At 35.7% G+C, this 17,889-nt stretch overlaps 2 protein-coding genes and 1 pseudogene across 2 annotated transcripts in view; 2 read left to right on the top strand and 1 right to left on the bottom strand.

Annotated features, from left to right (window-relative positions):
• LOC148953628 (integrin alpha-PS1-like) overlaps positions 1–3,125 on the bottom strand; it is a 120,538-nt gene extending 117,413 nt beyond the window's left edge. The window contains exons 1-2 of the mRNA XM_089087258.1: positions 3,113–3,125; positions 687–771 (exon numbers count right to left, since the gene is read on the bottom strand). Of these exons, the coding sequence (XP_088943384.1) occupies positions 687–771; positions 3,113–3,125 (98 nt within the window). The remainder of the gene's footprint in view (positions 1–686; positions 772–3,112) is intronic.
• A 1,997-nt stretch (positions 3,126–5,122) lies between these two features.
• Positions 5,123–10,811, top strand: LOC148953627 (uncharacterized; annotated as a pseudogene).
• Positions 8,745–17,889, top strand: part of LOC148953625 (integrin alpha-PS1-like) — an 86,236-nt gene continuing 77,091 nt past the window's right edge. Inside the window, exon 1 of the mRNA XM_089087283.1 lies at positions 8,745–8,891. The gene's annotated coding sequence lies outside the window, so the exon portion shown is untranslated. The remainder of the gene's footprint in view (positions 8,892–17,889) is intronic.

Genomic DNA, 17,889 nt, shown 5'->3' with positions numbered 1-17,889 from the left:
CTATTGGTATCAAAAACCCGTTTTCTAGAGTTTTGGTTACCATTGAGCCGGGTCGCTCCTTACTTACAGTTCGTTACCACGAACTGTTTGATTTTTTGCGATTTTCTACCCATGTTTCTTTCCTTTTTAGATTCGGCGCCCGCTGCTACCAAAAACTGCGTAACTGCGCATGGAGTTCTTTATTATTAAAAAATAAAATTCCAATTTGTTTTTCTAATTTTCCAAGATATGCGTGGTTGTGCAAGTTTCAACTTAACCAATTCGAACAGACATATCCACTTTCATTGTCATTAGTACTTAAATTTGAGTAGAATATAGCTGACAGATTTAATTTTGGAGCATTCAACAACCAATTGCCTAAATAAAGCATCTGGCTAGCTGTTTTGTAGGGTACCCTTTGGTCATGAGACACTTCATAGGGCACCAAAGTTATAAAAACTCCACAAAAACGTTTTTTCTGCTCATAGATCCCTATGTTCATCTTGCATTCCCTTCTTCTCTGCATCCCACCCGTTAATACCCTCTCTTACTACCCTCTTCTTACATTTTACTTACTAATAGTGTCTATCCCATTGCTTTTAACCACATTTGCTTTTGACTAAAACATCTTCAAATGTCTTTTTCTCACGGTAATTAAATTAGAACCACAAAAAAAGAAAAAGCTATTGACACATTAATACGCTTACGTGACAACCCAGCCGTCTAGAGATGGATTTACAACATCTTTTTGACATTTCCTAAAACAAGCGCCTTCTTCAGGCAGGTTTGCAACTAAATTTAGGAAATTAGGTTTCAGACAAAACCATGCACGAGTGAAGAATTTTTTTTTGGAGGACTTAGCAATAGGGGAAAAAAAATATTGAAAATTTGAATTAGAAGAATTTAGAATTAGTTGGGAAAGGGGAAATTTAGGATTAGTTGAGTAAGGCATGGCCCATGAGCCCCCTCTCCCTCGTATGTCCTTGGATAAAACTATCTGTTTAATACAGTTTTTTGAATCAAGTGCCCCCGGTTAAAAGCCATTGATGCAATATTTAAAGATGTGGTATGATGAAACAACTTACCTTGAAATATGAGGAATTCAAGATTGCCCTAAAATCTGCTCTTTTTTAGTATGAGACATATGCCCTTTTGTCCAATCTCCCTCCCCCTGAAATATAGCATAATCCTGCTAAAATATTGACTGTGTCAATTGTCTATTGTGAAACGTCTTTTGAACCCAACCCGAAATTTTTACCTGTTTCGGATCTAATTTAGGGGCCTACTGAAATTCAGCGAATGGGAATGAGGCAAAAATTTTCAAGTTGGAGAGGCAGATGCTCGGATTTAACGATTTTTGCCTAGAAAGTGTCATATTTTTCAGACTGTTATAAAATTTTGTAGATTTCGTATTTTTGTTCTGAGACCACACTGGCTACTACGACCTGCATTGGATTAACGGCATTTCTTGAGGACTAAGGTCCTTGCGTCGGCTTTACTGTCCTGCTACAGCTGAGTTCGAGCTCTTAGTCCTGTATTACCAAGCTGAGAACAAATCCACTGCGCCACCACTGGACCTGGCGTTCGAAAAACAAAGGATGAAAATAATAAACAAAAGAAAAAAGGAGAAAAGACAAAGCCAAACGAGGGTGATTTTCAGCCAAAGAATAAAATTTCCCTTTTGTACAGTTTAATACAAAATGTAGTTTGTTTTCAATTGCACCGAGGACAGCTTAGTGGAGATCTTTGCCAAAATACCTGCTTTCTCTTATAGTTTAATTCCCCGGCTAAAAATCAACCTCGTATTGTTTTTCCTTTTTTAGTTATGTTTTTTTAGTTCTTCTATTTTTGTCGTTCGTCAAAATTTGTTGCCCCAAGGAAGCTTGGGAAGGATGAAGCCCCCCCCCTCCAGCCTCCCTTTTGAATACCATTCCCAATATTTATTCTGAGCCAAATGTGTTTGAATTTTGCTTAGTAATTAGCAATAAAACGATTTAAAAAATGCATTCCCAAATAAAGGCACCTTTCTTGACAACCACAGCCAATTAATATGGCTTTACAGCATCCTTGAGACAATTCGCAAAACAAGCATCTATGTCAGACTGTTTTGCAATTAAATTCGCAGAAATTGGATAGTAGAAAAGACCATCTGTTAAATATCCCTTTTCAAAGAATGGAGAGACAACAGATCTATAAAAACTATTTTCTTCTTTTATGATATGGCTTCCGCTAAAAAAAACCTTTGGAAAGAACTCAGAAAAACCTGTTGCTAAGAATGTTGTGTCATATTTCTATGATTAATGCGGAAATAAGCTAATGTTTTCTAACAGAACTTCTTTGAACAATGAGCCAAATCGTCAATTCTAGGAATTAATCAAATTGAAAATTACTTTATACCCCCGACAAGGCCGTATCCAGGGGGGTTAGGGGATTTGACCCCCCCCCCCAAAAGAATGTTTTTCAAATTCGTAAAAACGTAACAAAAATGAATATAAACAAATTGTTGATGTGTTTTTTAAAGTTTCTTTTGTACCCCTCCCCCCTACCTACCTCCACGGAAAAAAATCTTTTTGTAAAACACCCCCCGAAAAAAAATCCTGGATTTTTTTTTATCTTGCCCCCCGGACAGGATCGTTTTGCAGGACCAAACGTGGGAAAGGGGGGTTAAAAAATCCTAAAATGAATGCTAGTGGTTTTAAGGTTCTGAACTCATAAATGCTGTCCTAAAAGCGCCAACGATATTGAAATGAAAACATTTTTGTTTCCTTGTCTCATTTCAGTTCTATTCGTACCTCAGGTCTATATCAGATTTTTCCCTGGGTTGTTTCGAAATTATGAATTTTTTAGGGTTATACTAAATTTTGGCAGCGTCGCCACTTTGAACTGTGGAAATTAATAACTAAGTCTAATAATCTGAAATTTGACAACGCTTTTCGCCCATAAAAATTCAAACACTAACGACCTGTTGATTCCCAAGGACTACTGCATCTGCAAGGGAAAGCTGCCCCTTCTTAAGCTGTTTGGTGTTTTTTTTTTTTTTTTTTTTTTTCACCCACGTTTTTTTAAGATGTTTTAAGATTTTGTACATTGGGTTGAATGAGGTTGAGCTACGATGGGACAAATTTTCACTTACCTTTGCTTTTCATACTCGGTTATGTAAGTTTACTAAGAATTCTGTCTTTAAAGATTCAGCTTACAATTCATAGATTTATAAGATTTATGCTTGGTGATTTTTTTTTTAACCTTATAGAATAGTATCTCATCGGAACACTTGTATATCAAATTATATTACTTTGCTGATAGTCTTAATGCATACGCACAATTTCGGTGGGATAGGGGGGCTAGTAAACTTTTTATATCTCCTTGTCCACGAATTAAAACCGTTCACCTTGATGAATGACATCGAAAGAGCAATTCACCAAGTTCCAAGGAATCATTATGATGTCAACATCGACAAAAAAGACATTCCGCTCATCTGTGTTAGGCATTACAACACTGGATTTAAATAACAAGAATTTTACTAGTAGCCTTAGTTAATATTTATTATCTGATAAATTGTGGCTGACCTTTAGGATCCACAGCGGTTGTATCTCATCTTAGCTTTTAACGGTCACTACCGGTACTAATTACAATAGTCACAACACTTGTTGTCTTTTACAAGTTACGCTACATGAAAAAAACCATTTTGATTGCCTTTTAATGACAAGATAATTACGATTAGTTTATCGCTTGTAGAAGATATGATGAATGTTGCAATAAAATTTAATCAGATGGCTGACATGTCTGGGCATATCATATATATATATATATATATATATATATATATATATATATATATATATATATATATATATATATATATATATATATATATATATATATATATATATATATATATATATATATATATATATATATATATATATATATATATATATATTTTTATTTTTTTTTTTTTTATATATATATATATATATATATATATATATATATATATATATATATATATATATATATATATATATAAATTCGAAAACATTTTTTGGGAGGAAACACTTGTAATTGCCCTAAATGGGGGCACTTAACAATATCTTACTTCATCTTCCTTTTAAACGTTGCACTTTATGTTCAGGCCTTTTAATTATTTCTGGAAAGGCGCGCACGCTATGAAAAGAGTTGAAGGAGGTTTTGAGTCTTTATCCCCCTCCCTATCACCGTGCCTCCCGCCTTGTGATATATCCAATTGTTTACTATTTTTTCCATATTTTTTATAATTTTTCGCATAATCTGTGTTTTGGCTATTTTTGGGGCATTAATGTTTCCCTGAATTTTAGCCCCTCTCATCTGAAATAAATAGATACGTGAGTGGCTAATCGTGGGTAATAATTCTATATTTACACATTCCCTTCTATAGTATACTTTTTTTTCAAGTAAATTAAACTTGTTAAAACTCGAGAGAGCATGACGTAATAAATAATAACCTTAGTAAAAATTTAGACAAGCAAGAAATGGACATGGTCTTGAAAATTGGACGCGGACTGTATTTGTGGAATTTGGCGTTGCTCATTGCCAAAATATGTCGGTTCATTTATCAAACCTCAAGGATACAGTCAGGGAAAAAAGGCTATTTTAAATTGGAATGGTCATCTGGGAATCGTAAGATTAAGTATATACTAGTAAACAAACAAAAACCCCAAGGGATTGAGGACTATATGTCGGAGATGTATGCACTGTGTGCATCTTAGTTATTTTTGCAATAAGGAATCCCGGGTGTAGATCCTGGCTGAAAAATTTGCATTTTCTGTTTTTTCATTAGCTGTCAATTTTCTCATTTTTCTTGTTGTCCTACTTTTTATCTTTCTTTGTTTTGTAGCGGCCTATATAGGTGCTGTCACACTATTTTCTATTTATGGAAAGTTTTTAGTTTTTATTATTTATTTCTATTTTGACGATTTTTGAAAAAAAAAACGATTAAGTGTTCGTCGTTTTTGCTCGTCTAAGTCATGATTCCACTTTTGGTTTTAAACGAAAGGGTCACCGTTACGCGCAAAAAACACACCGCTATGACGACCGTCATGTAACTGACAACATTGCTATTTGACTTCGTAGTGAAACTTGACGTTCTCTAGAAAACCCACTCTTGATGCTTTGTATAGACGCTATCATTACGCCACTGAACACCACATTACGGTTGCTTGAGACGCCACTGCTTTTCTTGGAAACCATACAGGTTAAAGTAAAATTCTATGTAGAACTCGAGGCTACTTGGCATGGTGCCTGTGGTACCGGTAAAATCTGCTCCGCAAATGACGTAACGTATTCCAAAGCCATAAGATATACGAATGTGAAAGGTTCTGGAGCATAGTGTGGAAGCACCATGCTAATTTTTCCCGTGTGTAACTGAAAGATTGAAGCTATTTCGAGCATAAATTTTAGAATTGATCAATCGAAGTGAAGATTTTGAAATGTGAAAAGATTGCTATTTAAAACAACAGTTTTCCTATCTTTACATTAAATTTGGCAAATGATATAAGCTAATAGGAGACTATGCTTAGGAACTAGTGTCGGTATAGACTTTCCAAACCTATTTCTTGCCTCTAATTTTTCGTTTCTGCGCGACAAGTGTGACTTTAAAATCAAGTAAATACATATAATATTCCTGGAGATTGCCTTTTAGCAATAAGTTTGACTTCGGGTGCCTAACAGAGGTGGTCTTAGGGGAGGGCTGAGGTGGCACTTGGCCTGGGTGTTGGAATTTTAGGAGCGATAAATTTCAAATAAATAATTCGACGGTTCTAACCATGTTGTAATTTTTGAAATTTTACACAAGAGGCACAAGAGATGACAGCACCGCCACCAGTGCCTAAGGCATAAGTTTTGAGTGTCGAAGCCAATTGGTTAATTTTTTGATTTAGCTGACCAAGGCTAAAATTACTATTAGGCTAAACCCTGCTTGTTTGTTTGATCACCCTTGACAAAGATGTTTTTGGCTCAGAGCAGGCATGTGAATCTAGAGGTGGAAATTTTTTTAGACAACACTGTATTTCCACTTACAATAAAAACCAAATCGGAATATAGAAAAACGGGTAAAAATGTTTCAATATTCTAAAAGTAGGTTACCACCGACTGTTTGAATAGTATAGGCGGCGGATCTTAACTTTTTCGTTAAAAATATGGTGCTTGATATTTCTTGGTGTACCCAATCCTTGAATCACCGCTAGATTACAGTTAAAACAAAATGAATATATAAAAAAGTGGGTATTTAACAAGACAGTGAAAAAACACTCTTAATAATCAATATTGACTATAATAATAAGATGATAAAAATCTAATGGAAATAAAAATTTTGTAATAATAATAATAACAGTCCGAGTATTTTGACTTCACATCAAGATAAGATTGATTTATCATTTAATACACATACAATATTACATTTTTCTTTTCCTCCAAAGGCTCATTGGCCTGTAAATAAAGGAGAAGACAAACAAGTCACTTACTCAGAGAAGAAAAAAAAAATAATCACTTACTCACAGAGAGAAGAGCAGAAAAGAGATGAAAATAAAATAGGAATAAAATAAAAACTATAGAAAACAAAATTAAATAGACTGAATAGACTAAATTATTTAAGTAGATTAAATAGGCTCCCGTAAAATAATAATGAATATGTAAGACAAATAAATAAATAGATAAAAATAACTTCTAAGAAGCCAAAGAATTTTTATATTTTTTGAACAAATCGAATGAGTGGTACCTTTGAGCTGATTCAGGCAACTTATAGCATACAATATGAATCGCCGTTAAAGGATTAAAATCTGACCTAATACAAGGAGTAAAAGGAACTAGAAGATGATTTTTTGTATTGTGAAGATTATAATTATTCTGATCAGAGGTAAAAAATGGCGGGACACTTAGGGGCCGGGGGATGTCACCGTGAAGCTAAGAAAAAGTAAAACATGCACACGAAAAAATATACAGTGACTCTAGATCAAGTAATCGGATAACTCCTGAACGATCGGTTTCCTGAATGAGGTTTCTATCAAAGGCATCCGTTGATAAAGGCCTCCGGATGTAACACCAAATTGTTTGTCCAAAACAGGTTTTTTTCTTCGTTTTTTTCACGGTCTTGTTGTAAAATCTTACCTTTTTCTAAATATTCATTTTTTTTTAATTGTAATCTAGATGTGGTCCAAGGATTGGGTACACCAAAAAATATTAAGCACAGTAGTTTTTCGAAAATTTAAAGACTTGCCACCTGTGTTATTCATTCATTAATGGTCCAAATAATAAAAGGGTGCATCGAATGGTAGCGAAAAATTAAAGGAAATAAAAAAAAAAACTTTGAAAATAGAGCTTGGAAAAAAGTTGAATATAAAAGAAAAAAAAAACTAACAAAAACTTAAAATTTGACATAAGCCATCATATCTCGCTATTTTTCTTCTTTTCTCGGAGACAGTTTTTTACTTTCCCCGAAGGCTTTGTAATCGTTTTTCCTTGCCTCCAGGGTACCCAAAGTGATTCCTAGCAAAGAATCCCTAGCAAAGAAAACCACAGTCGTAGGTTGAGAGTGAAATCTCTTTTTCTTCCTTGAAAGAAATTTTGAAATTGCCATCATTGGTAGAAATATAGGTTAAATCTCGGATACTGCCAAAATGTTTTGGTTTATTTACAAATATGAAGGAAAAGCTAAAGGAGAAATGTATTCATTGATCGGAACAGCCCTCGAGAATTTCGGAAATTAAATAGGTATTAGAAAACAAATTGAAGGAATTTCAGTGGTTCTGTAGATTTATGGAGGGAGAGGGGGTGGGGGTTTTGGGCTACCCCGAAATTTAAAATTAATTAAAAATTCTGGGCCCTTTTTCAAATTGTAATTATGTTGTTATTGCCACGAAAAAAATTCCGCATACGTTCCTGAGAGTTTATCTAAACTTTACGAAGTTTCCTGTAATCTCCTTCCGAGTATATATCTTAAAAATGAGGAGTGTAACATTTTTTCAACTTGACAAATATTTTACACAACCCCGCAGAATTTTAAAAAAAAAAAAAAAAAAAAAAAAAAAAATCTGGCCTACTAGATTTTTTTTGAATCGAAGATTCAACAGAGATCTTCCTGAACTTTATTTTTTTCGTTTTTTTTACCTTCCAGATTCCTGTAAATACTGGGATTCAAACTTGTGAAAGATGCCACAGGAAAGCGACAGGACCAGATCCAAAAAATTGAAGTATCACACTTTCCAAGGACCCTCTCCCATTCCAGATATTATTTGGAAAAAATACTCTCAACTACTACTACAATAAGCTCGTCAAATCGTTGTACAGCCTGTGGCCAACGCTCTGAAGGGCGCTCCTCCTTATATCCTGCTCTCTTTAAATTTTTCACTTTTGCTATCCCCCAAGAAATTTTCAGAAATATATAGGACCTTTCACATACCCCTTTGGTCTATTTAATAAATTTATTGTAATACCACTTTCTTTGTGTAATCTGAGGACATGTCCAAGGATGGTTACTAACCCCCTGAAATATTTGCTTTTGCGTCTTATTTTGAATAATGTCAAACAACCCGCCTTAGACTTTAAGCGAAGAAACTCAAAAATGGGTTGAAATCAGTATAAAAATATGGAGGATAAACTTCCAAAGTGCATAAGAAGCCATATATTTTAGCCTCAAAATATTTTTATACGACTCTCCTCCCGTTACGAATATTCCTAGACTGTTTTTAAAGCCAGTTTTCTCTTAGAACCTATTAATGGTTTTCATTTTAGGAAATGACGGGATACCTCTGTTGGAGCTGGGTGACCAGCCTGAATTGCTTTTGGAAATTTCAGTTGCAAACTTAGGGGAACCAGCTTACGAAGCAGGGCTGTTTGTCGAGCATTCTCGTGGACTATCTTTCGTCGGCAGAATTACTGAGGTAAACCCATAGACGTACTAGTTTATAATACACTTGAGACAGCATGTATTTTGGTGACTTACTGGCGATTTCTCTTTCATGGCTCCTACAAAGATTTCCTGAGGTGTTCCTGAGGCAGGCAAAACTGGTTATTTAGTTCTGCTTCTTTATTGCCACCGTGCTTGCTATGAAATCAGGTCGGTTTTTATCTGCTCACTTGTAATACTTTACAAAATGATCCTTAGCCTGTGTTTGTATTACAAAATCCCTATTTTCATAACTGTTGCTAATTATTTACGTCAGATAATTATTACTACTAACTTAAAATATCCCTTTTTAGTGAACTCACATACATGGGCATACGTAGCCTCTTCTCTAGGGGGGCGGGCAGTCGATTCTGTGATGAAGGGGGGGACTGAAGTTATTTTGACAGTTCATAAAACCTTACATTGCCAGTAAGTTCTATCATACCTATGAAATCTTTATTAACAAATAATCACCAAAAATAATAAATCATCAATAAGCTTCAGCATTTATCAATCTTCTTGGATTAGAGCTAAATCTTTCCAAGACATTATGGATAATTGCTTCTTGTTTAACTTTTATTCCGTCATTCCAGCTGTTTATTTCCAGCCTTTTCAACCATCTAGCTTTTATCAACTGCTTTTTTAGCCATCTACCTTTTTTCAACTGTTTTTTCAACTGTCTGTTTTTTCAACCATCTGCTTTTTTAGCCATATCTAGTGTAAATCTGAAGTTCTAGGGGAGGGGGGCAGCCCTACTCTGCCCCGCCTTCCTTACGCCCATGCCCACATAATTTGACTTAATTAGTTAGTTGTTTTAGTTTTGACTTAATTAATTAGTCATTTGACTTAATTAGTTGAGATTAAGCAATTTTCGTAGTAACGATTGTGATGGATGTGGTAAAAGACCAAATAGGTTCTTTTCCAACCATGTTAAAAATTGCCAATCATCGATATATTTTTTCTGTGAGTGATGTTTTATTCTGTTTACTCTTTGCTGTCTTTTGATTTATTGCTTAATTGAATTGTATGTGTTCCCCCTCCTTTTTAAACCTAGGAGCCTTTGGGGGATTAATATCAGGCATTCATTGTATGCTTAGTCTCATCTTATTATCTAGTATCTATTCCAGTAACAAATCAATGAGTAAATCTTATAATTTCCATACTAACTCTCATAAAGTTAGTAAATATCTTGACCACAGATGAATTATTTGATCAGCGTCTAGCTCTCGTGCAGTGGTGCCATTTGGGCAACATCTGGGATAAGGGGGTATCCGGTCTAGGGTCTTGGAGTGTCGTTTTTTCATTTTGTATTTAGTGCACTGTATACTGTAGCGTCTTCTTTTTGAGAGACATAGGGGAGACATATATGTGCCAACCACAAACTAAGGGAATGGCTTCCAGAATAAACAATACATCTCTATCCATGAACCCATATGAATAACCCTGTCAACCAGTTCTGACTGACTATCCTGTCACTACAATCGGGAATCGCGCAAGAAAATTTAACAGCTCCTATGTCTTGATATATCCATGGTTCGAATACTCAAAAGAACAGGACTCGATATTCTGCTTCTGTTGCCGACACTTCAGTGGATCATCGCTAAGATCAGGCGAACGATATGGCGCAAGAGCATTCATCGGCGTAGGATTGAGAAAGTGGAAAGACATTTCAGAGCTGGTAAGGCAGCACGAAAGCAGTGACCGGCACAAAGCATGTGCCATTTCTTGGACCAAATTTAAAGCTATTCAGACAGAGACGACCGAATCTGTTGCCTCATGCCTCTCCAAAGGACGGGAAAAAGATATATTAGAGAAGAGACGGTATGTAAAGGCTCTGCTAAAGACTACAGCCTTACTTGGACGGCAATGGTCTTGCGAAAAGACCTCTCAAAAAAGGAACAACTTGCAATCTTAGCGCGCTATTTTAATGATATGAAAATCAAAGAAAGAGCCATAGGTTGCTACTACATGCGCAAGGTTGACGCTGAGAGTTTGGCCAACTTTATTTGCAACAAAATAAAGGGCATCGGCCTTGACTGGTCAAAATGTGTTGGACAGTGATATGATGGGGTGAGTGTAATGAGCGGACGTTCTTCAGGAGTACAGGTTCGTCTCCGGGAAAAAGCACTGCAAGTGGTGTACACTCACTGTCATTCCCATAGACTTAACCTTGTTATTGGCGATTGTATGCGGGAAATACAAAGAATTTCGTCAGTATTTTCAGTTTTGCATACGGTGTGTGGTTTTGTCTCCAACAGCAACACTCAATACTAGTTGTTTGTCAAGGCCCAGAAAACTGCCAACGTGTCCGTGCTAACGCTTGAAAGGATAGTTGTGACACATTGGTCTTACTGGTATAAATCGCTGTCTAAAATTCTGGTAAGATATGACTGTATACTCGCAGTTCTGTCAGTTGTTCAAGAATCTTGACAGGGAATCTGACAAGAATCTGACAGGGAGGAAGCAGCAGAAGCTACATGTCTTAAGAATCAACTAGATTCGTTTCCCTTCATATTCAGTTTGCATGTCATTCACGAAGTTCTTGCAGTGAGAGGGAGTTGAGTATTATGAGTGACGGAGATTGGATTTGTTATTATGATTTTTCTTTTATATTTTATTTATCTATTATTATTTTTGATTCAGTTATTTATTTATTTATCTATATTTTTTTTTCATATATATAGGTTATAGTTTATCAATTTGTGGTTTATTTATAATAGTTTTAATTAAATAGTTGAGTTAATAGGTAAGTAGTTACGTGGACTTTCGCGCGATTGCAAACCTTCTTAGGTTTTCTCCAGCGTGAAAGTGTTGTTTAATTTGTTTATTTGTTTGTGTATGTGGATTAATAAAACTTATGAACTAAGCTTATGAACTAGATCAACCCTCTTTCTGAACAACTGCAGGCCCCAAAGTCTGATCATTTCAGACTCCAGCAATTTAACCACCACAACAAAAAACCAACTGAAGACAATGCATGATGTCGAGTATTTCCGAGTCTTATACGGCAAGTCTAAGGAGATGGCTGGAGCTGATCTGTCAGAAACAAGCGGTCTTGCCTCAACCATACCAGCAAAATCAAAACGAGTTCAGAAGATATCCGGAAGGGTCAGGGACTATTTGACGACATCAACACTTGGAAAGCACAGCACTGAATCTGAGGACACAAAAACAGAAGAGAAAGTGCGAAGAGTTCTACGAGGTTTTGGACAGAGTGGTAAATAAGTTTAAAGAGCGTTTGACTGTCCAGGTGCCAGTACTAGAAGCCACACGGTGTTTTAACCTAAAATCCGAAGACTTCATGAACACAAATTTACTTCTCGAGATCGCAACATACTTTGATAAGGCTGGCATCGATGTTATACAGCTGAAGAGTCAAGCTTTGATAGCTCGTGCATATGTGTTGCAGCTTCCACAGAAACTGGCAAACGCTTTAAACGTTTTCGAAAGCCTAGGAGGATTGAAAGAAGCTTATTCTGAGGATTTTGAGGTCGCAAGGGTAGTCCTCACACTCCCGCTCACAACATGCTCAAATGAACGATTTTTTTCTCTGTTGACATTTGTGAAGGATTACCTTCAGACAACAATGGACAACGAGCGACTTTCGCGTTTGCTCCTTATGTTCTCTGAAAAGGCTGCAGTGATAGAGCTTGATTTTCAAAGGATTGTAGACGAATTTATAAATTTAAGCCCAAGGAGATATCAAGTGCTTAAATTACCGCACATAACTCTCAATTTTTAATTTTCGTGGTAAACGTTCCATCTTGTAACGATTTTTAGGTCCCTAATCTGGTTGAAAAAGGCAAAATCTAAATAAAGTACGATGCTTTAATGTTTATTCGAAGACTAATTTGAAGAGTAGTCTATCAAACAGAGTAATTACACTTTGAGTCTGAACGGGGGCCCAAGATTTATCTTTGGTCCCCCTGAAGTTTTCTGAGATGACGCCACTGCTCTCGTGCCAAGTATTTTGTCGCTGATAAAGGTAAGTGGCCTTATATTTGGACCATATCTAGATTCTTGTGGTTAGAGAGCTTGTTTGCCCAGTGGGTTTTACTTAATACCTCTGCACCTATTGTGGCTTCACTCCACCCAATCCCTGTAGTCTGAAGTATCGTTTAGAGGGTGAACCATCCTATATCAGCTGAGCCATCCTGAACCATCTCTTGGAAGCGAAAAACTAATATCCAAGTGCCTCTTTTGTATTCAAATGCATCCATGTGTCGTATATTACATCAACTATACATATTATATTATATGTTATATTATATGTATAATATAATATATAACAATACCATAATCCATGTAAAAAACGAGGAGGGAGAGCTATAAATATGTTTGGTAAAATAATGGACAATTAAGAGTAAAGTGTCCCAACTGACTTTGATACATAATTAGAATTCTGTTTTTGAGGGACTATCTGCTGGAGGATGGGGGTTACAATTTTATAAATGTGTAAAATGGGCTATTTGTGTGAAAAGGGTTGATTTCAGGGTAAATTCGTTAAGATTTCGAAATATTATTAGGACTTCAATCCCCAATTCAAGTTATGCCTCTTCTTCCCCCACTTCATCTTCTGCTCACTACGATCGGCAATTCTGGCCTTCATCTGTATGGGTTTTACCCTCGCTTCACTCCGGTAGTATTTGGATATTTGGACCTTCGACCGCCACGAATACGCTTGCTTCATTCGGGTAGTATTAGACCTTCGCATAATGACATATTAAGTCGAGTTTTCTAAGTTTCTCACTTGGTCAATATTTTCTATGTAGGCTACTGTAGTGTACAACCATTCTCATGATTCTAAGATTATTCTGCAAAATTCACTATTTTTTTAATTTGAATAGTTTATCTTTTAGTCGCTACAGTTACAGAAACATGCATTCAATGGCTAAATATATTTAAATTATAGGTTATGCTAGATTGGCTCAGACAATTCAGAAGATGTAGGTGATATTTTTTTTTTTTGTTTTTAAACTTAAGTTTACAGCTAGTCCAGGTCCAATTTTATAGCTCACCCACCCAAGCCAAACAAGACCTAACGATTGGTTCACTCTCTTTTTCCCCATCTTATTTGAATCTCAAAATTTAAATAACATTCTTTTTCTTCATGAACAAGCTGTTTTCCCTTTTCTCACTCACAGAAATAGCTGAAAATGGGGCCTTCAACTTCAATTTATTCCCGTTGTAAGTTGGAAACCACCAAAAAAGAAATTATTTGCAATCATCTACTACTACTACTCTTGCTGACAACCCACTGAGGCGACCATAGCTGCGCACATTCCTCCTTCATCCCACTCTACTCGTAGTTTCGCTATTTACATCCTCTCGTGAAGTTTCAATTTGCTTTACATTTTCTTATAACCTATTCACGTATAAATTGGAGACGACCTGGTTCTCGGTTTGCCGAAGATATATGGTCAAGCAGCATGATGTTTGACAATTTATCATCCTTCATCCGTAATCATCTTAGCCTTTCTTTCATTATAGCCCGAGAAAATAGGACCGAACCGTATATCTCGTACAGCTTACTGTTTGGTATATGGTCGGTCAAATATGTACCTAAAATGAATAATTTAGTTGGTAATGTGGAAAAGTCAGCCTTTATTTTCCCTCGCAAGGTTCTATGGCTGGGAATGCAGGGATAAGACCAGGAATGATATCAGGGTCTGTCTATTCATTTTTTTAAAGTTTCAAGGACATCAACTAAAAACAACCTCCCTCCCCCCGCCTTGACCCATCAGAGGTCTTTTCATACCTGAAAACCCTGATTCTCTAAGATCTTTTTTTTGGTTGTTCCAAACTTATGAAATTTTTGGGGAGGTGGGCTACCTCATTTCCCTCAGTTTTGCCTGTTAAACCAAGAAAATGAATAAGCAAAACTAATTAATTAGATTTGGCAGTGCTCTTCGTCCGTAGAAATTCAAACATTAATAACCTGTTGGTTCCCAGAGGCAACTACTCTTTCATAGGAAAATTACATTTTCTTAAGCCGTCTGGTCTCATGTGTTTTCAGATGTGGCACCCGCTACTACCATAAATCGCACAAATGCTCATTGATGTGTTTTCCATTAAAAATTAAAACTCCAATTCATAAAAATGTAAGGAAGGAGGGGGTGGAGATTTTTTTATGAAGGTAAAAAAAGTATTCCAAAAATCTGGTGTGAGAGCATTTTTCTTTTTTAATTTTTCCTACACTTTGCAAAGTGTGACACTTATCGTCAAAAAAGGCTTATTTTGAGCTTTTAAAAAGACTATAGATTTCCCCCCTCCCCCCCAGAGGCTGATTTGGGCATGCATAAACTTAAGCCATATTTTTGTTAATCACCAAAAAATTCTATGGACTATACAATTGGCCATCGGGTCCTGAGTTGGCTCATCCAATATTTGAAATCCAATTTCTTACTCTTACATTGTACTTGGCTTCTTTCCATGGTTATTTTTCTTCTTTTCTTTGTTATTAACCATGTCAAGCTTGGATTGTCATAGTAGATCCGATATCCGAAAAAGAAGCACAGTCGAAAAAAAAATGAGTAGATAGTTTTTTTTTTTTTTTTTTATGAGATATACATTTATTAAAAAAGAAAACAAACACTATTCGCCTTTCGCCTGCCAAGAAAGACAATAAGCTTGAAAGGGCAAGGGCATTTCGTGTCGAAATAATAGGAAATCCAAATTTAATTGGCCTGCGAAGAAGAAGGTATCCCTTATTTGGTCGGATCAAGTACACCAAAAGGCATTACGTTACGCAAAATAAATTTTATAAAAGTGAAGAAAAAGAAAAAAAAGTCGTTTTTTTACTGTTATTTAGGACCTGTTTTTTGCACATTCTAGATCTTCCTTTGCTATTCAATATGTCTGTTTTTTTAAAAAAGTGTTTTTTTATGTTAAAAAACTCTTTTATTCTAGTGGCTTCGGAGAGCCAGGCTCTCCGAAGCCACTAGAATAAAAGAGTTTTTTAACATAAAAAAACACTTTTTTAAAAAAACAGACATATTGAATAGCAAAGGAAGATCTAGAATGTGCAAAAAACAGGTCCTAAATAACAGTAAAAAAACGACTTTTTTTTCTTTTTCTTCACTTTTATAAAATTTATTTTGCGTAACGTAATGCCTTTTGGTGTACTTGATCCGACCAAATAAGGGATACCTTCTTCTTCGCAGGCCAATTAAATTTGGATTTCCTATTATTTCGACACGAAATGCCCTTGCCCTTTCAAGCTTATTGTCTTTCTTGGCAGGCGAAAGGCGAATAGTGTTTGTTTTCTTTTTTAATAAATGTATATCTCATAAAAAAAAAAAAAAAAAACTATCTACTCATTTTTTTTTCGACTGTGCTTCTTTTTCGGATATCGGATCTACTATGACAATCCAAGCTTGACATGGTTAATAACAAAGAAAAGAAGAAAAATAACCATGGAAAGAAGCCAAGTACAATGTAAGAGTAAGAAATTGGATTTCAAATATTGGATGAGCCAACTCAGGACCCGATGGCCAATTGTATAGTCCATAGAATTTTTTGGTGATTAACAAAAATATGGCTTAAGTTTATGCATGCCCAAATCAGCCTCTGGGGGGAGGGGGAAATCTATAGTCTTTTTAAAAGCTCAAAATAAGCCTTTTTTGACGATAAGTGTCACACTTTGCAAAGTGTAGGAAAAATTAAAAAAGAAAAATGCTCTCACACCAGATTTTTGGAATACTTTTTTTACCTTCATAAAAAAATCTCCACCCCTCCTTCCTTACATTTTTATGAATTGGAGTTTTAATTTTTAATGGAAAACACATCAATGAGCATTTGTGCGATTTATGGTAGTAGCGGGTGCCACATCTGAAAACACATGAGACCAGACGGCTTAAGAAAATGTAATTTTCCTATGAAAGAGTAGTTGCCTCTGGGAACCAACAGGTTATTAATGTTTGAATTTCTACGGACGAAGAGCACTGCCAAATCTAATTAATTAGTTTTGCTTATTCATTTTCTTGGTTTAACAGGCAAAACTGAGGGAAATGAGGTAGCCCACCTCCCCAAAAATTTCATAAGTTTGGAACAACCAAAAAAAGATCTTAGAGAATCAGGGTTTTCAGGTATGAAAAGACCTCTGATGGGTCAAGGCGGGGGGAGGGAGGTTGTTTTTAGTTGATGTCCTTGAAACTTTAAAAAAATGAATAGACAGACCCTGATATCATTCCTGGTCTTATCCCTGCATTCCCAGCCATAGAACCTTGCGAGGGAAAATAAAGGCTGACTTTTCCACATTACCAACTAAATTATTCATTTTAGGTACATATTTGACCGACCATATACCAAACAGTAAGCTGTACGAGATATACGGTTCGGTCCTATTTTCTCGGGCTATAATGAAAGAAAGGCTAAGATGATTACGGATGAAGGATGATAAATTGTCAAACATCATGCTGCTTGACCATATATCTTCGGCAAACCGAGAACCAGGTCGTCTCCAATTTATACGTGAATAGGTTATAAGAAAATGTAAAGCAAATTGAAACTTCACGAGAGGATGTAAATAGCGAAACTACGAGTAGAGTGGGATGAAGGAGGAATGTGCGCAGCTATGGTCGCCTCAGTGGGTTGTCAGCAAGAGTAGTAGTAGTAGATGATTGCAAATAATTTCTTTTTTGGTGGTTTCCAACTTACAACGGGAATAAATTGAAGTTGAAGGCCCCATTTTCAGCTATTTCTGTGAGTGAGAAAAGGGAAAACAGCTTGTTCATGAAGAAAAAGAATGTTATTTAAATTTTGAGATTCAAATAAGATGGGGAAAAAGAGAGTGAACCAATCGTTAGGTCTTGTTTGGCTTGGGTGGGTGAGCTATAAAATTGGACCTGGACTAGCTGTAAACTTAAGTTTAAAAACAAAAAAAAAAAATATCACCTACATCTTCTGAATTGTCTGAGCCAATCTAGCATAACCTATAATTTAAATATATTTAGCCATTGAATGCATGTTTCTGTAACTGTAGCGACTAAAAG

This window comes from Artemia sp. Qi Xiang Cuo, chromosome 3 (genome assembly GCF_049724085.1).
Source record: "Artemia sp. Qi Xiang Cuo chromosome 3, ASM4972408v1, whole genome shotgun sequence".
Lineage (NCBI taxonomy): Eukaryota > Metazoa > Arthropoda > Branchiopoda > Anostraca > Artemiidae > Artemia > Artemia sp. Qi Xiang Cuo.
The sequence above is the reverse complement of the archived record's forward strand: the minus strand, read 5'-3'. Positions and strand labels throughout refer to the sequence as shown.